This window comes from Nuphar pumila, chromosome 2, assembly GCF_984573655.1.
Source record: "Nuphar pumila chromosome 2, dmNupPumi1.hap1.1, whole genome shotgun sequence".
In the NCBI taxonomy this organism is placed as follows: Eukaryota; Viridiplantae; Streptophyta; class Magnoliopsida; order Nymphaeales; family Nymphaeaceae; genus Nuphar; species Nuphar pumila.
This window is the reverse complement of record NC_143250.1, coordinates 12,505,647-12,528,173: the sequence shown is the minus strand read 5'-3', so window position 1 is coordinate 12,528,173 and position 22,527 is coordinate 12,505,647. Positions and strand designations below refer to the sequence as shown.

Below are 22,527 nucleotides of genomic sequence, written 5' to 3'. Positions count from 1 at the left end.
TTTTCTAGAGTCTGCCTTTAGTAACTGTAGATGATCCAGATTCTGAGTTAGTTACAAGTATACATCTTGCTAAGTTCTGATTGCTTTGCATGTTTTAGCAATCTCATTGTACTTCTTTGAGGTTCTTTTTCACTTTACATCCATTAGAATAGCAATCACATTGTACCTCTTTGAGGTTCTTTTTCACTTTACATCCATTAGAATAGCAATCACATTGTACCTCTTTGAGGTTCTTTTTCACTTGACATCCAGTAGGGTTGCTAGCTGAAGAAGTTCACCTTTGTAGCAATTGACTTAGGCTCTGTTTGGGAACCAGTGTTGGGAGAGGAGATGAGCATTTCAGGCATTCCCACCAGTTTCACCCGTTGTGTCTTGGATTTGGAGATGGGAGGGGATTTGGCAAGCCAAATTCCTTCCCATCTCTAGATTTCAACTGCATCCTTGCAAGGACATTGTTGTGAAATCGACTCCCATTGCCCCCTACCCATCATTCTTCTTATCGACCTTCTCATCTCCCTCCCAACATTGACTCCCAAATAGAGCCTTATCTTGCAGTTGTATTTTTGGTTCTATTTGCAAGCAATGATATGATATTCTTTGCTTAGACTTCACACTATTGTTTATAAGTTTGTATTTCAGCAGAGTTCTGAATGCTACTAAAAATAAATATTTTCTATATATATATATATGTATGTATGTATGTATGTATGTATTTTATGTATAATATATGCATGTATGTGTGTACATATGTAAGTGAAATCATGGTCACATGTATCTTGTAAAGAAACAAGAGTCTTCTAATCACACACAATATATCCTCCAAGGATCCAAGAGAACATGCACAACAAGTGTCCACAAAAGGGCACACTACCAAAACCCACACTAGGGGTATTCACAAGAGCACTTAAAAAATAAATATTCATCAACTAAATGCAAGAAGCATACATTGAAGAGGGGGATCAACCCCTATTTATATACATGAGAGAAGAGGGAGATAAGGAGACTCAATAGAGTCGTTGGAGCTAGTCCAACGACTCTATTTGTAGCCGTTGGACTAGTTCCAGCGGCTCTAAGACTAGTCAACATCTTCTTGACTAGTTAGAGCTCTAGTCCATTTTGAACTAGAGAAAGATACAAAAACATAAAAGAATAAAAAACAAAAGAAAAAGGAAAAAATAATTATACACATATAATATATATATATATATATATAAAATATTCATGTACATTCTAAGACTCCCTCTCAAACTTATGGTATAATAATTGAAAGTTTGTCTAAAAGAAAATGATATCTGGGAGCGGCGAGAATTTGGTGAAGAAATCTACTAATTGATATTCTGATGTCATGTAAGGTATATATAGTCTCATGAAGATACTATTTTCGAACATAATGACAATCCATTTCAATATGTTTATTCTATTCATGAAAGGTACGATTGCTGACAATATATATCACACTCTTGTTATCAGAGCACATGCACGAGACACCAGTTGCTTGAACTCCCATGTCAGCCAACAACCTTTTGAGCCAGACTACCTCCATTATTGTAGTTGCTATGACTCTATATTCAACTTCAGTTGAAGAAAGTGAAACCTTCTGCTGCTTCTTGCACCGTCACGAAATCAGAGATTCACCTAAAAACACATAAAAACCTGTGGTTGAGTGCCTGCTATTTGGGATCACCTCCTCAGTCAGCATCAATGTAAGTAATTAAATCTAATAAAGATGAAGTACACGGAAAAAGTCTTCGAGAAAATGAATTTTTAATATATCTAATAATACGTAGAATTGCTCCCATGTGAACATAAGTGGGAGTGTGCTGAAATTGATTAGCTGTGTATACAACGTGTGCTATATCAAGCCTAGTAATTGAAAGATAAGAAAGTGTTTCAATGAGTTATCTTTAAGGAGTAGGATCTTCAAGAGGTTCTCAATCATCAATTCACATTTTGGTGTTGGCAGTCTCAGGATTTTCAACTTTCTTATCATCCGTGATTCCAGACCAAGAAACAATATCAAATGCAAACTTAGACTAAAATAATAAATATCCTGTAGAAGATTAAGCAACTTCAATTCTTAAAAAATATTTTTAAAAACCTAAATGAGTCATTTCAAAATGCCTTTTGAGAAGTTTTTTGATATTTTCAACTCCTTATTTATCTCTTCTGGTGATGATCATGTCGTCTATATAGAGAAGTAAGATAATAATACCTGCATCAGAAATCTTAACAAACAAGGCAGTGTCAGTCAAACAAGATCTGAATCAAATGTCAATCATAACATGACTAAACCTTTGGTGCTTGCTTAAAGCCATAAAGAACCTTTTTCACATGAAAAGCTTTTTCCTTAGGAACATTTATACCAGGCAGTGCCTCTATATAGACTTCTTCAACTAAGTTTCTATTAAGAAAAATATTTTTAACATCTATTTGAAATATAGACCATTTCTAATCGAAGCTAAGACCACTAGAGTCCTAACAAAGGTCATTCTAACAACTGGTGCAAAAGTTTTTTCGTAGTCTATTCCATATTCCTGATAATAGCATTTGACAACCAATTTGGCTTTATATCTTTCAAGAGCTCCATCACTTTTGGTTTTGATCTTATATACCCATCTGCAACCTATAGGTTTCTTCTCTTGTGGGACATCTTGAATGATCCAAGTATTAGCTTTTTCTAAAGCTTTAAACTCTATCCTCATGGCTTCGACCCACTCAGAATATTCTTTAACTTCAGCGTAGGTTGAAGGTTCTACATATGAGTGAATTAATGCAATGAATGCTTTGTATTTTAGAGAAAGTCATAGGATACGAACTTTCTAGGTGGTTTAGAGATCCTAGATGACCTTCTGGCTTGAACTTCAGATTGTTTAGGATATTTTTTGAGTGCACATGGGTGATTAGGATCCTTACGCCTAGAATACTGCAAATAGTTTTGGTTCCTACGAGAATGCTCTTCATTAATTATAGGACCATTATCAAGGTTACACTCATCCATTATATCAATACCATCATCAAGATCACATTCATGATATGCCTTTCATAACGTGGAATCAAATAAAATAAAAATGAATACTCAATTACTTTTTCAGCCTTTTCAAAGGCAAAAAAACTTTCCTTTTCTAAAAAAAATACATTTATTGAAATATACAACTTTTTACTTTTGGGATCAAAGCACTAATAACTTTTTTGGTTATGTGTATAACCTAAAAAAGCACAGGGAATAACCCGAGGGGAGAGTTTAGCATTTTTGTTAGTAAAAACAAAACATTTGCATCCAAAAACTCTCAATCTATAGTAATTAGGAGTTAATTTAAAAAGTTTTTCAACTGGTGTTATGTTTTTCAGAGAAGATGGCATTCTATTAATAAATATGTGGCAGTTAAAGCTGCTTCAACCCAAAAATCCTTTGGTACTTGGTTTGCTATTAGTAAAGTTCTAGTTGTTTCTATAATGTATCTGTGTTTTCGTTCGGCCAAACCATTTTGCTGTCATGTGTGAAGACAAGATTTTTGGTGTGTGATGCCATATAAATTTAGATAATCTTTAAATTCTTTTGATAAGAATTCTCCTCATGAATCAGTGCAAAAAATAGAAATGTTATTTTTAAACTTGTTCTTGACTAAGTTATGAAATATTTGAAAATATAAAAAGACTTCAGACTTATGCTCGAAGAAGTATATCCAATATGCATATCCACATTTTGATATAACTGGTGTTGGCCTCTAGACATTTGAATGTATTAACTCAAGCGGTCAAGAGGAAATAAAAGTTCTTTCATCGTATGGTAATCTCTTCATTTTACCAAGGATATAAGCTTTACAATTAAAGTTTTCAGAATTACAAATTTTTTCTAAATTTGAAAAGTATTGAATTTTGGATACGTTAGGATGGCCAAGTCGTTTATGTCATAAATCCAAGTCAAATTTCTAAACATTGCAACAAAAGGTATCCTTAGGTATTTTAAAAAAATCCATGTAGTAGAGGCCTCCTTCTCTATGGTGTTCCCCAATAAGCTTCCCTGACTGGCGATCCTGCACCCAATAAGTATCACAAGAGAATGAGGCATTATATCCATGATCAGATATTTGAGAAACTAAAAAAAATTATGACAATACCTTACTTTTGGAATAATAAACCTTTTAAAATCTTGCAAAATATTTTTGAAATTTTAGTTCCTTTTATTTCAAGAGATGTACCATCAACCGTGAAAACATTTGATACGTTTTAGTTAATACGACATTCAGATAAAATGTTGTGATTGGGGGGTCATATAAAAAGAAGCACCAGAGTCAAGAAGCCAAGGAGTTTTACCGCGATCGAAAAAAAAAGAAACCGTGGCTCCAGTTGATGCTCCATTTGAAGAAGACACTCCTTTAAGCAAAGGTTGGAGAATCTCCATGAATTGTGACATAGATACGGGTGCATCAAGAGATTTGTTGGTTTCATTTGATTCTTGAGACGAACCAATCAAAGCCACCTTCTTTTCTTCCCTCTTTCTAAATCTAGGACATTGTGGTTTAGTGTGTCCTGGCTCTTGACAATTATAATAAATAATCTTTTTCTTGTCATATTCATTGCCTTGTTTCCAGTAAGGCTTGTTATCATACTCATTTCGTTGCTTCCAATGTGGTGGCTTGTAAGGACACATGTAGTTTTTGGGTCTAGAGACTGCTAAAACGGAGCCGTCTTCATTTTTCAAGGAATGCCCTCTTAGCCTATTTTCTTTCATACTCAACTCTTGAATAGTGTGAACAATAGAGAGAATTTTCCTCTATGGAGAAGAGCCAATTTGGTACTCTCAAACTCCGGTCTCGAACCATTTATAAATTGATAGAAATGTTCCACATCAAGTTGTTTTTGCCAGAGTTCTATATCTTCCGGTTTATGCCACTTGGGCTCAATAATGAATAATTCTTCCCAAAGTTCGGACAATTCATTATAGTATTCTCTTATACTTTTGTCTTTTTGAGTCATTGTTCGAACTTTGTTTTGTAAGTTGCACACATGTGCAATATCTTTAAGGGAATACATATTCTTAAGGTGTAATACTCGTTGTTTTAAAAAAAAAATGTTTTGCATCCAATCAAATCCGGGTTACAACCCCTCCTCCCATGTTTATTTAACCCCCCCACAAGGGGGTTTCTTTTTAACACAAACCCCCCGCCTCTTTCTCACACCGGAGACTCCGATGCCCCCGAAGCCTACCCTCGCCGAAACCACCTTCCCCCCCCCCCCCGCCTCTCTCTCACTGTAAGTACCCAAACTCTCTCACCTCTCTCTCGTATCCCTCTCATCTCTCAGATCTCTCACCTCTCTCTCCCTCTCTCCTTGTCGTAGGCTCATCCGAGCCTCTTGCTCCTCGACGTTGCTCGACCCTGAACCCCGATTTCTCCTTTAGCCACACCGGACCCCAGCGCTCTCACCTGAGCCCTGCCAGGATCCCTGCTGTCGAAGCTCCTTTCTCGTTGCCAGGATTTTTCGTACGCCGACCACTGGTCGACCAGAGCCACCACTGCTGGTGGCTCTAGCTCGCCAGGAGGAAGGGTGTCGAGCATCCTCTCCTCTCCTCTCTTTCCCTGTTTCTGCAGGCAACCCAGAGCCACCTGCGATGGTGGCTCTGGCACGCCTGAAGGGAGGGATCCTCTTTTTCCCTTCCTTTTCGTTTCCAGCAGCAACCATAGGTTGCTGCTGTTGCTGTGGTAGGGACGACCAATAGGGGGTGGCTGAGGCTGCTCCCTTGTCACCCCTTCTTTTAGGCAAACCCCTCCCCCGTCTGCCTCTCCTGCTCTTGCCTGGACCTTCCTACCGAGCTGAGCTCGGTTTGAATCGAGCCCAACTCGATTCTCTCAATTGAATGACTGAGCTTATGCTCTGTCCTGTTTTTTTTTTTTTTGGGGGGGGGGGGTTAGATCTGGCTCGGTGTAATGGCCGAGCCCTATTGGGTTTCTAGTTGGCCGGGTCAGGATCAACTGTGTCGAGCCCACATACCCTTTTTGGTCGCCAGCTCGAGTGGGTATTAGACATAGCATATATCTGTGTTAGACAGGGCAAATATCATGCATTTGTATTTGTATCTAAGTTTGGATTCGGATCCGGATCCAAACTACACAAATCAGTTTCACGACAAACCCAAACCGGTTTCACGATATTTCTTTTCAGTTTTGCGTTAAATTCATTCTCTTTGTTCATCGGATCTGTGTGATAGATCTGACACCTCATGGTATTTCCCAGATCGATGCATTAAATCTAACTATTTGTTAGAGTCAGTCTGCAGACTTGGTTTCACCTGCTCTCCTCTGTTTTTATTATTGTTGCATGCAATCTCAATATATATAATCTTTATTTTGGTCACTTCTTTGATGCAATCAAAATAGATTTGTGTATCAGACCTAACTTTTCTCATTCACGTTGAATATTCGAGCTCTCTCCTAAAAAAAAAATTAAAGTCATGGATTCTTCTTCCCATTCATTTCTCTCATCTAATTTCCTTGGTCAACTCATTTCTGAAAAGCTTACAAATTCCAATTTTTTGATTTGGAAAAGACAAATTCTTCCATTCATTAAAAGCCAAGGTCTTTCTGGACATCTAAATGGATCAATCTCAGCTCCTCCAGAATTTGTTATACAAGAAACTAAGGATGAAAATGAGGCTGATTTTATACAACAAATTCCAAATCCCCAATACGAGATTTGGATGAAGCGTGATCAAGCCGCAGTTGCCTTTATTATTTCTACTATCTCTCAAGAAGTATTGGTGGGAATTCCAGATGAGTGTTCAACAAAGGAATTGTGGGACAGGCTGGTCAAGACATACTCTCAGATATCAGAGGCTAGAATTTCTTTTCTTCAGCGTGAATTTCAACTCTTGACTAAGGACTCCATGTCCGTCATGGAGTACTTGAACAAAATTAAGAGTATCAGTGATCAACTAGCCGTTGTAGGGTATGAAGTGACAGATAAAGACAAAGTCAGGCAAACCTTGAATGGCTTGGGACCGGAATTTCATGTTCTTTCGACTTCATTGCTATGTCTACCCGACTTACCGTCATTTGAGGACTTGCAAGCAAAACTACTTCAATATGAGACGACTTTGAAGGGGATGTCACATGAGATTGGTGGACAGGTTCTTGCTACTGGGATTTCTTTTGGTCAGGGACGTGGGGATAGTAATTTTGGAGGTGGCAGAGGACGAGGATGAGGTACTCCAGGGGGGCGTGGGTTACTCCCTACTCCGAATGTTACATCAATTTATAATGTAAAAAATGCACCCACATGTTATCTCTGTAACAAGCGAGGTCACATCAAAGCCAATTGTTGGCACAATCCACAGAACAAAGGAAAGTTCCAAAAGGGTGAGAGCTCGTCAGGACGAAAAGAGAACTCTTCAAAGTTTGGTGGGGATGTGAAAGAGCTTCTCTTGGCCACGTTGTCTGATCTTGATCTGAAGCATGATGATAAATTCTCTAATTTAATGCAGGTAAATTCTCTAATTTAATCCCCTATTTTGAAAAAAGTAATAGTCACTGGAGATGGGTCACACCATCCCATCACTCACATTAGAAATGTTTCTATTTCCTTGTCTAAATCCTCACTTCATCTTTCCAATGTCCTGCATGCTCCAGATATTAAGAAAAATATAGTTTCTGTTTCTAAGCTTGTTGATCATACCAATTCCTCCGTTGAATTTACTCCGTCTTTTGTTTATGTCAAGGATCTACAAACGAAAGAGACGTTCGCTAAAGGGGAACACCGCGAAAATATGTATGTCTTCCAGGAGGATCCTTTTACTTGTGTCTGACCTACCTTGAAGTCATCTCCTTAGCCTATATCGTCAAAGACTATTCGTGTGTTTAGTTTGGAACCTTCAAATAAATGTAATAAGCTTGATTTTTGGCATTCACGTCTTGGTCATTGTAGTCGAGTTTTTGTTGAATGACTGGTATCTAATGGGCTTATTCCTGAATCTAGCTTGCATCCTAGATCAAATGATAAAATATGTTTTAGTTGTCAAATGTGTAAGAGTCATGTTCTTCCTTTCCATTCAATAAATGAGAGAGCTTCAAGGCCTTTTGAAATCGTTTGTTCTGATGTGTGGGGGCTCGCCACTGATTCTTCTAATTCTGGCAACAGATATTATGTTATTTTTATTGATAATTTCTCTAGTTTCACTTGGATATATTTCATGAAGAATAAATCAGAAGTCTTCCCTATTTTCCGTCGTTTTAATGCATTTATTATAACTCATTTTTCTTGTAATATTTTACATTTCCAATGTGATGGTGGGGGGAATACTCCTCTAGGGAATTTATCAATTACCTCCAAGATAGTGGAATAAATCGTAGAGTATCTTGCCCGCACACGCCTCAACAGAATGGGGTTGCAGAACGGAAACACCATCACATTGTAGAGAGCGCTATGAGCATGATGCACGTAAGTCATGTTCCCATAGGATTATGGACAAAGGCTTTTTATTCTGCTGTTCACATTATTAATCACCTGCCCATGAAGATTTTAGAAAATAAATCACCTTATTTCACTTTATTTGGGAAGCATCCTAATTATGATGAACTAAAAATTTTTGGCTGTATGTGTTATGTTCATATTGACTCTTCTTTGCAAAATAAGTTTCAGGCTAAGGCATCAAAGTGCAGATTTATTGGATATGCAGATCACCATAAAGGGTACAGATGTTATGATGCTGACAACAGGCGAATCAAGATATCTAGAAATGTAGTTTTTGATGAAAATGATTTTGGAGATGGAGAATGTGTTTCTGCCCAAACCAATATGAACGCCTTTTTTTATGATCCATGGCTTAGTGCAGAGCTTTTTCCTGAAACAAGCATTGCGTGCTCTTCCTCCTGTGCTACAGGGATATCCTGTCAAGATGGAAACAACAGAATACAGGAACTTGAAATAGATAATCCTCCAGAGATTGATAAGTTTGCTGGGCAAGTTTATAGGAGAAGAGAAAGGTCCCTTTTGACCCCAAATAATATTGAACAAGGAGCTCTTACGTCTTATTCACCCAATGATACCGCTACTTCTCCAATTCCGAATATCGTAGCATTCCCGATCAGACGATCAGAAAGAGCCCGACATCCTATTGAAAGGTGGGTTAGTTATGAGAATTTCACCATGGATTGTCAGTTATTTTTGTCTCCGATTGAAAAAGAGACCGAGCCTAGACATTTTCATCAAGCTATTAACTCCAAGAAATGGATTCAGGCCATGAATGGAGAGATAAAAGCTTTATACCAATGTCAAACATGGACAGTTGTCCCTCGACCTTCTGGTAAGAATGTTGTTGGGTCGCGATGGGTTTACAAGATCAAATACAAACCGGATGGGAGTGTTGAGCGATACAAAGCTCGTCTCGTAGCAAAGGGATTCACCCAAGAATTTGGATAGGATTATGATGAAACCTTTAGTCCAGTCGTGAAAATGGGCACAATTCACATTGTTCTTTCATTGGCTGTAGATTATGGTTGGAGAATAAGCTAGCTAGATGTGAAGAATGCTTTTCTTCATGGGGATTTAAAGGAAGAAGTATACATGGAACAACCGCCAGGGTACACAGAAGGAGATTCAAAGGAGTATGTCTGCATATTAAATAGAGTCCTCTATGGCCTGAAACAAGCGTCTCGATCTTGGTTTGAGAGTTTCTCCTTAGAAATTGAAAGACATGGTTTTTATCGATCGCAATTGGATCATTCTCTTTTTATTCTTCGAAGTAAGGAGTATACTACCTTCTTATTGATATATGTTGATGATATAATTATTACAGGAAGTAGTGAGAACCATGTTCAAGAGACTAAAAATCTTCTGAGCCAAAGATTCAAAATGAAGGACCTTGGAAATCTTCGGTACTTTCTTGGAGTAGAGGTGGATAATCAAGAAAATAAGCTTACTTTGACCCAACATAAATACACTCTCGATCTGTTAGAAAAGGCTGGAATGAAGGATTGCAAACCTCTTGCTACTCCTAGTGTGCTTAACCAGAAATTAAGTATGCAAGACATAGACTTGTATCATGATTCCACCAAATATCGGAGTTTAGTGGGAATGCTTTAATATCTCACGTTTACCAGGCTTGATATCACATATTCAGTCAATCAAGTTTCTCAATTCATGCATGAGCCAAGAACGGGACACATGGATGCAGTAAAAAGGATATTGAGATACTTTAAGAGTACTGTTGGCGATGGACTTTTGTACACTAAAAGCAGAACCATAAGTGCTGCTCATGACATCATTGCTTATTCAGATGAAGACTGGGCCAGAAATCCTGATGATCGAAAGTCAGTTTCAGGATACAGGGTTTTCATTGGTGCCAATCTTGTTTCCTGGAGTAGTAGAAAACAAAAGGCAGTGGCTAGATCTAGCACGGAAGCCGAATACAGGGCGATGGCTGCTGCTAAGGCAGAAGTAACATGGACTAGACATTTGTTAACAAAATTAAAGGAACCGATTGCTAGTTGCTTTCTCCTTTGTGACAACCAAAGTGCTATTCAAATATCTCTTAATCCTATTCATCATAGCAAGACCAAACACATTGAGATTGATCAGCATTTTATCAGGCAGAAGGTTGAGGAAAAAGATATTGAGCCCCATTATGTTAGAACAAAAGACCAAGTGGTTGATTTGTTCACTAAGGGACTCACAAAGTGTCGTTTTTGGTTCCTAAAGAGCAAGTTGTCCATGATTCAAAATCATGCACAACTTGAGGGGGACTATTAGACAGGGCATATATCATGCATTTGTATTTGTATCTAAGTTTGGATCCGGATCCAAACTACTTTTGTGTAACATGTCCAGCCAATATTTGGGCATACTTGTAAATACCTGTAATCTATTAGGGTTACTTGTAAAGCACCTTGTATTAGGTTTTGTTATATAAATTAAAAGGTAGATATCATGATTTTTTCCATAAGGGAAAATCGTGAATAGTTGCAGCCCCATTCTCTTTCTTCTCTACAGTTTCCTGATCGTTGATTCTGGAGAAAACTTTCAATCTGTGTGTTTTTATTTGTATTTGAGATTGGATTCGGATCTGGATCGGATCCAATCTACATATGTATAACCTGTCCAGCTTGTATTGGACATACTTGTAAATACTTGTAACTTGTTAGGGTTACTTGTAAAAACCGTGTATTAGGTTTTGTGTTTAACATTAAAAGGAAGAGGTCATGATTTTTCCTGTATGGAAAAACGTGATTCGTTGCAGCCTCATTTCTCTTTCCTCTCTACAACTTCTTGATTATCGATTTTGGGGAAAACTAACATGGTATCAGAGCGGTTCTGATCCGAGGGCTAAAAGTTTTTCTAGCAGGTGTGTTTCTAAGAGATCTATTCCCTTTCTTATCTCTTTTCTAATCTTCTATTGTTCTGCATCTTATTTCATCTCTGAACCTTTCCTTCTTCACTTCTGTTTTCTATTTATTCTCTAGATTCTTATTCATATAATATTTTCATTCAGATCTGATCTGTGTATCAGATCTGACATCTGGCCTCCTCTATTCTTTTCTGCCTTTGTTTTGCGTCAAATTTTTTGCGTCAAATATTTTTGAAACGGATTTGGGTTTGCGTCAAATCAGTTTTCATGACATTTTTATTTCCTCTTTTCTGTAACAACAGATCTGTGCACATTGGATTTGTTCATCCGATCTGTGTATTGGATCTGACATTTCACAGTCTTTCCCAGATCTGTGCATCAGATCTGACGTCTGATTATATTCTCTCTTTTCATTTGTAACAATAGATCTGTGTATGAATAGATCTGATTCTTTTTCAAATATATGTCATCAATCTTGTCAACCAGCTACTTGATATAATCAGATCTGAAGTCAGGCATTTTCAGATCTGTTTTTCTTTTCATAATTCTCGGTTTCATCTGTGTATACAGCTTTGTAGACCTGTTACTCATTTGTATTTATTATTGTTGTGTGCAATTTCACATAATTTTTTTTTCATAGTTTTCACTCCCTTTATGAAATCAGATTAGATCTGTGTATCAGATCTGATCTGTGAAAATTTCACATACTGATTGCACACGCCAATAGTATTTTTCTATTCTAAGTGATGGATTCTTCTTCTTAATCATTTCTCTAATCTAATTTTTTTGGCCAACTTATTTTTGAAAAACTTACCAATTCAAATTTCTTGATCTGGAAAAGACAATTTCTTCCATTTATTAAAAGTCAAGATCTCTATGGACATCTAAATCGATCAATTCCAGCCCCTCCAGAATTTATCGTACAAGAAACTAAAGATGGAAATGAGGCTGATTTTATACAACAAATACCAAATCCCCAATACGAGAATTGGATGAAGCGTGACCAAGCTGCAGTTGCTTTTATCATCTCTACTATCTCTCACGAGGTATTGGTGGGAATTCCAGACAAGTGTTCAACAAAAGAATTGTGGGACAGGCTAGTGAAGACATACTCTCAGATATGAGAGGCTAGAATTTCCTTCCTTCAGCGTGAATTTCAAATGTCCTTCATACCCTAGATATCAAGAAAAATATCATTTCTGTTTCTAAGCTTGTTGATCATACCAATTCTTCTGTTGAATTTACTCTGTCTTTTGTTTATGTCAAGGATCTACAAACGAAAGAAACGTTCGCTAAAGGGGAACGCCGCGGAAATATGTATGTCTTCCAGGAGGATCCTTCTACTTGTGTCTGACCTACCTTGAAGTCATCTCCTTAGCCTATGTCGTCAAAGACTATTCGTGTGTTTAGTTTGGAACCTTCAAATAAATGTAATAAGCCTGATTTTTGGCATTCACGTCTTGGTCATTGTAGTCGAGTCTTTGTTGAATGACTGGTATCTAATGGGCTTATTCCTGAATCTAGCTTGCATCCTAGATCAAATGATAAAATATGTTCTAGTTGTCAAATGTGTAAGAGTCATGTTCTTCCTTTCCATTCAATAAATGAGAGAGCTTCAAGGCCTTTTGAAATCGTTTGTTCTGGTGTGTGGGGTGAAAAGAAGTCGTCATTATCCTCATTATGTATATGTCTGACCCGATCCATTTATGTAATGGATCGGGTCCAGACCCAGTTCATGTATGATGTAAATTAACATTGTATTAAGGGGTATTTTAGTACCCTAGTGTTTTACACTCTTATTATTAATAGAATGAGAGGACAGTCACGATAGACTGAACCCTCTTGCCTCTCTCTCTCTGCAAACGATAGGGTTATTTTTTAACATGGCCACTGCCACGGTCGAGAGTACATGGATAAGACATCTCCTGACAGAAATGGGAGAACCGATTGCTCGGTCACTGTTGTTGTGTGACAACCAAAGTGCCATCAACATGTCATTCAATCCCATTCACCATAGTCGAGCAAAGCACATTGAAATAGATCAACATTTTATTAGGAAAAAGGTTAAAGACAAAGAGATTGAGCCTATGTATGTGCCAACTGAAGAACAAGTTGCTGACATCCACACTAAAGGGTTGACAAATGATAGATTTTGGTTTCTGAAGAACAAATTGTTCATGGTCCAACACCATGCACAACTTGAGGGAGGCTGAAAAGAAGTCGTCATTATCCTCATAATGTATATGTCTGACCCGATCCATTTATGTAATGGATCGGGTACAGACCCAGTTCATGTATGATGTAAATTAACATTGTATTAAGGGGTATTTTAGTACCCTAGTGTTTTACACTCTTATTATTAATAGAATGAGAGGGCAGTCACGATAGACTGAACCCTCTTGCCTCTCTCTTCTCTCTCTCCCTTGATCTCTCTCTCTCTCTCTGCAAACGATAGGGTTACTTTCTAACATGGGGTCCGCCACTGATTCTTCTAATTCTGGCAACAGATATTATGTTATTTTTATCGATAATTTCTCTAGTTTCACTTGGATATATTTCATGAAGAATAAATCAGAAGTCTTCTCTATTTTCCATCGTTTTCATGCATTTATTAAAACTCATTTTTCTTGTAATATTTTACATTTCCAATGTGATGGTAGGGGGAATACTCCTCTATGGAATTTATCAATTACCTCCAAGATAGTGGAATAAATCGTAGAGTATCTTGCCTGTATACGCCTCAACAGAATGGGGTTGCAGAACGGAAACATCATCACATTGTAGAGAGCGCTATGAGCATGATGCACGTAAGTCATGTTCCCATAGGATCATGGACAAAGGCTTTTTATTCTGCTGTTCACATTATTAATCGCCTGCCCATGAAGATTTTAGAAAATAAATCACCTTATTTCGTTTTATTTGGGAAGCATCCTAATTATGATGAATTAAAAACTTTTGGCTGCATGTGTTATGTTCACATGGACTCTTCTCCGCGAAACAAATTTTAGGCTAAGGCATCAAAGTGCAGATTTGTTGGATATGCAGATCATCATAAAGGGTACATATGTTATGATGCTGACAGCAGGCGAATCAAGATATCTAGAAATGTAGTCTTTGATGAAAATGATTTTGGAGATGGAGAATATGTTTCTGCCCAAACCAATATGAATGCGTTCTTTTATGATCCATGGCTCAGTGCAGGGCTATTTTCTAATACAAATAACAAGTGCTCTTCCTCATGTGCTCATGGGATAACCTGTCAAGATGGAAACGGTGGAATGCAGGAACTTGAAATATAAAATCCTCTAGAGATTAATAAGTTTACTGGGCAGGTTTATAGGAGAAGAGAGAGGGGCTCTCTTTTGGCTCCGAATGATACTGAACAAGAAGCACTTACCTCTTATTCACCCAATGACACCATTTCTCCAGTTTCTACTATAGTGGCACTTCCGATCAGACGATCAAAAAGAGTTCGGCATCCTATTCAAAGGTAGGTTAGTTATGAGAATTTCACCATGGATTTTCAGCTATTTTTGTCACAGATTGAGAAAGAGACCGAGCCTAGGCATTTTCATCAAGCTATTAACTCCAAAATATGGATTCAAGCCATGAATGAAGAGATGAAAGCTTTGTATCAATGTCAAACATGGACAATTGTTCCTCGACCTTCATATAAGAATGTTGTTGGATCACGATGGGTTTACAAGATCAAATACTAGCCGGATGTGAGTGTTGAACGATTTAAAGCTCGCCTCGTAGCAAAGGGATTCACGCAAGAATTTGGACAGGATTATGATGAAACTTTTAGTCTAATCATGAAAATGGGCACAATTCACATTGTTCTTTCATTGGCGGTAGAATATGGTTGGAAAATAAGTCAGCTGGACGTGAAGAATGCTTTTCTTCATGGAGACTTGAAAGAAGAAGTATACATGGAGCAACCGCCAAGATATACAGAAGGGGATTCAAAGAAGTATGTCTGCAAATTAAATCGAGCACTCTATGGTCTGAAACAAGCATCTCGATCTTGGTTTGAAAGTTTTTCCCTGGAAATTCAAAGACATGGTTTTTATCGATCTCAATTGGATCATTCTCTTTTTATTCTTCGAGGTAAGGAGTTTACTACCTTCTTGTTGATATATGTTGGTGATATAATTATTACAGGAAGTAGTGAGAACCATGTTCAAGAGACTAAAGATCTTCTGAGTCAGAGATTCAAAATGAAGGACCTTGGAGTCCTTCGATACTTTCTTGGAGTAGAGGTGGATAATCAAGAAAATAAGCTTATTTTGACCCAACATAAATATACCCTGGATCTGTTAGAAAAGGCTGGAATGAAGGGTTGCAAACCGCTTGCTACTCCTAGTGTGCTTAATCAGAAATTAAGTACACAAGATGGAGACTTGTATCATGATCCCACAAAATATTGGAGTCTAGTGGGGATGCTTCAGTATCTTACATTTACCAGGCCTGATATCACATATTCAGTCAATCAAGTCTCTCAATTCATGCATGAGCCAAGGACGGGACACATGGATGCAGTAAAAAGGATACTGAGATACCTGAATAGTACTGTTGGAGATGGACTTTTGTACACCAAAAGCAGATCCATAAATACTGCTCATGATACCATTTCTTACTCAGATGCAGACTGGGCCGGAGACCCTGATGATCGAAAGTCAGTTTCAGGTTATTGTGTTTTCATTGGTACCAATCTTGTTTCCTGGAGTAGTAGAAAACAAAAGGCAATGGCTAGATCTAGCACGGAAGCCGAATACAGGGCGATGACTGTTGCTAAGGCAGAAGTAACATGGACTAGACATTTGTTAACAAAATTAAAGGAACCGATTGCTAGTTGCTTTCTCCTTTGTGACAACCAAAGTGCTATTCAAATATCTCTTAATCCTATTCATCACAGCAAGACCAAACACATTGAGATTGATCAGCATTTTATCAGGCAGAAGATTGAGGAAAAAGATATTGAGCCCCATTATGTTAGAACAAAAGACCAAGTGACTGATTTGTTCACTAAGGGACTCACAAAGTGTCGTTTTTGGTTCCTAAAGAGCAAGTTGTCCATGATTCAAAAACATGCACAACTTGAGGGGGACTATTAGACAGAGCATATATCTGTGTGTTTGTATTTGTATTTGAGATTGGATCCTGATCTGGACTGGATCCAATCTACATATATATAACCTGTCCAGCTTGTATTGGACATACTTGTAAATACTTGTAACTTGTTAGGGTTTCTTATAAAAACCGTGAATTAGGTTTTGTGTTTAACATTAAAAGGAAGAGGTCACAATTTTTTCTGTATGGAAAAACGTGATTAGTTGCAGCCTCATTTCTCTTTCCTCTCTGCAGCTTCTTGATTATCGATTTTGGAGAAAACTAACAGTGGGCTGGGTCGGGCTCGACTCAGTCGTGCTTGCCAGAGCCGGGCTGTGGTATCTGCGGGTTAGGCCCGACTTGGTTGGGTCATCAACTTGACTTTTGTGCCCTAAGCTGAGGCACACTTAGGGTGTCAAGTTGGGCCTGGCCTCGACCTGTTTTTCGGAGAGACCGAGCTTGACTTGGGTCATCTTTATCTAGCTCATCTCGATTTCATCCCTAAACCGAGCCAAGCTCGGGTCATGATTCCAAATGAACCTGGCTCGGTCCGGTCGGCTCGAACTAGGTTCAGGTTCAACCCCTTCGACACAAATGTTGCTTATTTTGTTAAATTAAGTTTGTTGCATCATTCTTTTTCGCAGCACAATAAAATATCTTTTAGCTCACTACATCGGTGCCACGGATTAGACACACTTACCAAGGCACAAGCCCTTAAAAACCTACACTCAGAATCATCAGCGAGTTCGACCATCTTCGTGGTAAGAGAAAGTTGCTTACAAGGACAAATGATGAAATACTTCTGACTTATACATTATATATATATATATGCTTTTAACTCAAGAACGCAGTTTTGCGTATTCTTGTCCATTTAAAATTGTCATTTACTTTGCCACCGCGCTGTTATATGCACAAGCTACTGCTTACGCAATTTATTTAGCCGATGTACGGTTTCATACATCGCGCACTGCTTACGCAATTTATTTTGCTGATGTATGGTTTTGTACATCGTGCATCGCTTACGCAATTTATTTAGCTCGATGTGTGGTTTCGCACATCGGGTCTTGCTTTATGTCATTTACTTTGCCATCGCGCTATAATGTGCACAGGCTTTTGCTTTAATATATCTATATATATGTATTATATATACATATATAACCTTATAAAGTATGCAGTTTTGCGTACTCCTGCCTACCTTATATCATGCATGTGTGCATTTAAAGACGCAAATTTGCGCATCTTCGCCAAGTCTTTATTTTTAAAAGGGTTTCACATGCGAAATTCCAAGCTTATCTTATTCGTTGTCTCGAAAAGCAAAACAAGTATTTGGTGTTTGCATTTTCGTAATTGAATTTTTTCTTCAAACCCGCATAACAGAAAGGCTTCGACTACGTAGCTCTAGGTGTTATGTACTATTAGACTATTAGACAGTTTTGTATTTACAGTTTGGATCCGGATCCGGATCCAAACTACTTGTATATAGCATAATGGTATACTTGTAAATAACCCCAGCTTATCAGGGTTATTGTAAAGGCTATGTATTAGGGCTTTTGCCTATTTATTAATGAAATAGGTCACGATTTCTGTTGTTGAGAAATCGTGACTCATTGTAGCCTCCACCTTTTCCCTCTCTTAACTTCTCGTTCGCAGGTTCTGGAGAAATCTCACATGTACGTCCGATCCTTCTTTTTGGTATCCGAAATGACTCAGATATTCTTCGGTCTAAAACATAAAATTTTGAAATTTCTAAATAAATGTTGGGATTTCTTTTTGAGAAACCAATAGCCCTCTCATCGTAGGAGTACTATTAGGCATGCACGGCATGTTAGTATTATGATGATGATGATTGAATGAGAGGTTTATGGTAACCTTGTAGCGTGAATGCGCGATGATTAAAAGAAAATCACATAAATGGTGATGATTCACCTTTACAAGCAAGATGCTCGATTTGGTTTGAAAGATCAGAGCGTGTAAAATGGGTCGTCGGTCAAAAATAGAACCTGACATATTTATTCGTCTCTTTGGTTCCATCAAGGAAGAGGATGTGATGGTACAAAAACTTCGATGGACAGGTTGTTAACCAGTACGCTCCTCGAGTAACAATTGACTCGGTGTCTCCGATCATCGGAGTTAGGGGATAGAGATACCAAAAATTATCCTAAGTGGTAGATCTCATAGACTTTTGCAGAAGTTTGGATGCATCCCTTGCCATATATGCCTCTGGGGAATTCTCTCTCGGTCACTGACCATCTCCTTAGGAGCAGACTCAGCTAGTTGTCCGAGGTATCAAAATACATAAAATAACAAACCCCTGAGCATTCTCAGTTATTTCTACGTTTCTCTTGTACGTACCTTTAGGACAGTTAATATCGAAACAAGATTATCATGCTCATTATGCTTATTATGAATTGCACATCACCAAAGGAACAACGTATATGTCTTCTTCTGAGTTTTGATATCTATGCACCTACCAGATTTTTATAAGTTTGACCCATTTTATGGGGTACAAGTGATGATTAGGTCGGTATGATAAGCGATGGCGCGATGACGTGATGATATCAAGATCTTACTCTTTCTCTGACGTTGAGCACGTTTTGTAATTTTGCATAAGGATTTCCTTTGGAAATTCCTCTTTTGTATAAACTTTAAATTATCAAAAACCTTGTTTTAAATCTATGTGGTTTCAATGCTTATATGGAGATACAAATCTATTGTGTAAATGAAGGTTCGCTTGTAATGCACCCAAGGTCCATTGACTTGTTATTTTAAACACCATTTTTCACTGAACAACCATTTTAATCTCTGAAAAATGATTGATTACAGAGCTTTTAAATTTTTTCTAATTATAAGTTCAGGATTTTGGAGCGTTACATAAAGTATTCCCATGCTTTGTTTTCGTGCTCAAATTTTGTGATACTAGAACACTTTTTAATATCTATGCTATTGATTAGCCAAGACATAATCTTGGCATGCCCCATTCTTCACTCTTTCGTAAGATGCACTTCTTTTTCATTTTCTACCTTTGTGAGGACTAGTTTAAGCTCTGGATTTAAACCATCACTAATCCTCACAATTCCTTTTCCCATGTGTATTGAAGAGCACATTGCAAAATTAGTATCATTGAGTTTCATGGGTACGATGGTGACTCTCATTGTCATCCATTTTTACAAAAGATAAAAAGAGATGAGAAAAGAGAGAGAAATAACACAATCACACGAGCCAATGAACTACGCTTGTACAATTACACGAACACTTGAATCACTAAGAAGTTCGTTCTTTCTCCCATGATCACGAAAAATGAGGCAACGAGCAATCTTCAAGAGTCAAGAGCAATCTTGCTCTGATACCATGTAAAGAAACAAAAGTCTTCTAATCATACATAGTATGTCCTCCAAGGAGCCAAGAGAACAAGCACAACAAGTTTCAACAAAAGGGCACACTATCAAAACCCACACAAGGGGTATTCACAATAACACTTAAAAAATAAATATTTTATTCATCAACTAAATGCAAGAAGCATACATTGAAGAGGGGGATCAACCCCTATTTATATACATGAGGGAAGAGGGAGATAAGGAGACTCAATAGAGTCGTTGGAGCTAGACGAACGGCTCTAAGACTAGTCAACATCTTCTTGACTAGTTAGAGCTCTAGTCCATTTTGAACTAGAGAAAGATAAAAAAAACAAAAGAAAAGGAAAAAATAAATATATATATATATATATATATATATATATATATATATATATATAGAGAGAGAGAGAGAGAGAGAGAGAGAGAGAGAGAGAGAGAGAATCACTAGAATATGAGAACTGGAAATATGGGTATTTCCAACACTTTTTTTTTTGCAAATTCAACCATGTGGATGTGCTTGGCATGATGAATTTGCTAGGAATCAACCATTGGATCGTGTATTTTCAATGAAAAAATATGATTTTTGAATGCTTGAGTATTTATGAAGAATATGAGCCGTTGATTTTAAAGTCGTAAAAAAATCTCATTCATGCATCAAAATCAGATGATTCAAGAGCATGTACTTATAAAACCAAGCATGTCGATCATATCCGCACGGTTAGATTCAAGAGAAAAGAACAAAAAATTCATGAAAATTGTGGTTCACACATTAGTTCTCATATTCTAGTGACTCGTATAGTATATATATATATATATATATATATTCATTTTAACATATCACAGTGTTTTGGGTTTATCTTTATCTTAGTTTTAGAGGCTCTAAGAAAAACTCGAGAATAAAAATATTGCACCATCATGATATTTTCTTTCAAAATTTATTTAATTTTTTTTTTATGGTTTAGTAATTGTTATTTTTAAAAAACCATGAGATTTTCTCAAGAGAACCCACTCAAATTTTAGATTCTCCTCAGCAAAATCCTTACCAATATTATCATCATAATGATACTTGTTATTGTGTGCATATGCACCCTTAACACCAAATTTCTGGTGTTATCCACAAAATTTTTTGATGTATATGGTTCATGACTTCTTTGGAATGTCGAGTCAACCTGGATATGACCCCATGTGATTCTGTTGGCTGACAAGGACACTGTTGATATTGAATTGAAGCATATTTGAGCATGGAAAGTGTGATTTGTCCTTACTTTCAAGTATTTGTTTGCGTGAGATTAATTGTCCGAGTTAGTGTTGCACATAGTACAACGAAAATCTCTTTGGAGGAAGTTGTTTTTTTGTTCCATGATAACTTGCCACCTAGTTGGTCTTTTTTTCTTTCCTAAAGGCCACATTTATCAGTAATTATGTAATAACTTGTATTTCTGTCGAATAGGGCCACCAGATTCACTCACATTTGCCACTTGATGGTTTTAGGTGGAGAAATCTCTACTTGTAACTGGATTTGGGTATGAGCATGATGATGCATGGGCCACCAATATCAATCTGTTCAAAGAATTTACAGACATTAGCAGGGTATAAATTTTTTAACTGATTATGGGAGATATATTTCAATAGCTTTTGTGAATTTGTATTTTATGAGTAGTTATTTTAAAGTTGGTTCATTATATGCTATATCATGCAGGGTGTAAGAAGGCTTGGTGCAGCTGCTGTTGACATGTGCCATGTGGCATTGGGTATTGTAGAAGCCTATTGGGAATATCGTCTAAAACCATGGGATATGGCTGCGGGGGTCCTGGTAATAATATCTCCATTGGAATGTATTCTGAAATTTCCTGTATAATTTCTGGTAAAAGAATGTTCATTTTTTTATCTTATACAATTTGATTGCTTGTTGCTCTAGTTGTATTGTTAATTAAAAAGCAAAGAAATACTGTGATATATGGGTTTAAAAGTCAAGCAGCTAAATAAGATGGCTGCATTATGTAGATGAGAGATTAGCTTATGTAAAGGAAATGATTTATCTCGAGTATGCATTAAGAAACATAAATATGTTGAGTTAGCTTAATTTTGCATGCAGAATGATTGTCTTTCAACTCTGATTTCTCCAGTTTATATTTGTAACAGATGGCCTTACATGTCCTTTTTTTTATCAGATGGTTGAAGAAGCTGGTGGCACTGTCACATGCATGGATGGTGGTAATTTCTGTGTTTTTGATCGTTCTGTCTTGGTTTCCAACGGAGACCTGCATAGCAAGGTCAGTGCAGGGACAGGTTTCTTGTCACCCATAAATTTTATGTCGGTGTAATGATTCGTGAGTCATTTACAGAAAATGCCATCATAGCATTTCTTCAGCGCTAGTCCTTGAAACATTTAGTTAAACTCATAATGGTAAGGGTTAAAATTTGTACATAGTGATAACATTTTTAACTAATATTATAACTATATATGGTAAAAGATGTCACGAAATGGTACAGATTCCAATTCCCTCTATGATGAACTCCAAGAATCAAAAGATTCAAAACACTATACGTTTGGACACAAACTTAAGAGCTAGAAGCACACATGAAAATGTGAATGAATATCTCTATTCATAATGAACATTAAAACTACAAAAAGAAAATTACATTGTTGAATGAATAGCTCTTTATAATGGATACTAAAAATACAAAAAGAAAAATTACATTTAAACCTCACGACAAATACAC

The 22,527-nt window shown here is 37.2% G+C and overlaps 1 protein-coding gene across 1 annotated transcript in view; it reads left to right on the top strand.

Annotated features, from left to right (window-relative positions):
• IMPL1 (myo-inositol monophosphatase like 1) overlaps nucleotides 1–22,527 on the top strand; it is a 53,273-nt gene that overhangs the window by 16,787 nt on the left and 13,959 nt on the right. Inside the window, exons 7-9 of the mRNA XM_089995277.1 lie at nucleotides 21,295–21,393; nucleotides 21,503–21,616; nucleotides 21,975–22,076. Of these exons, the coding sequence (XP_089851403.1) occupies nucleotides 21,295–21,393; nucleotides 21,503–21,616; nucleotides 21,975–22,076 (315 nt within the window). The remainder of the gene's footprint in view (nucleotides 1–21,294; nucleotides 21,394–21,502; nucleotides 21,617–21,974; nucleotides 22,077–22,527) is intronic.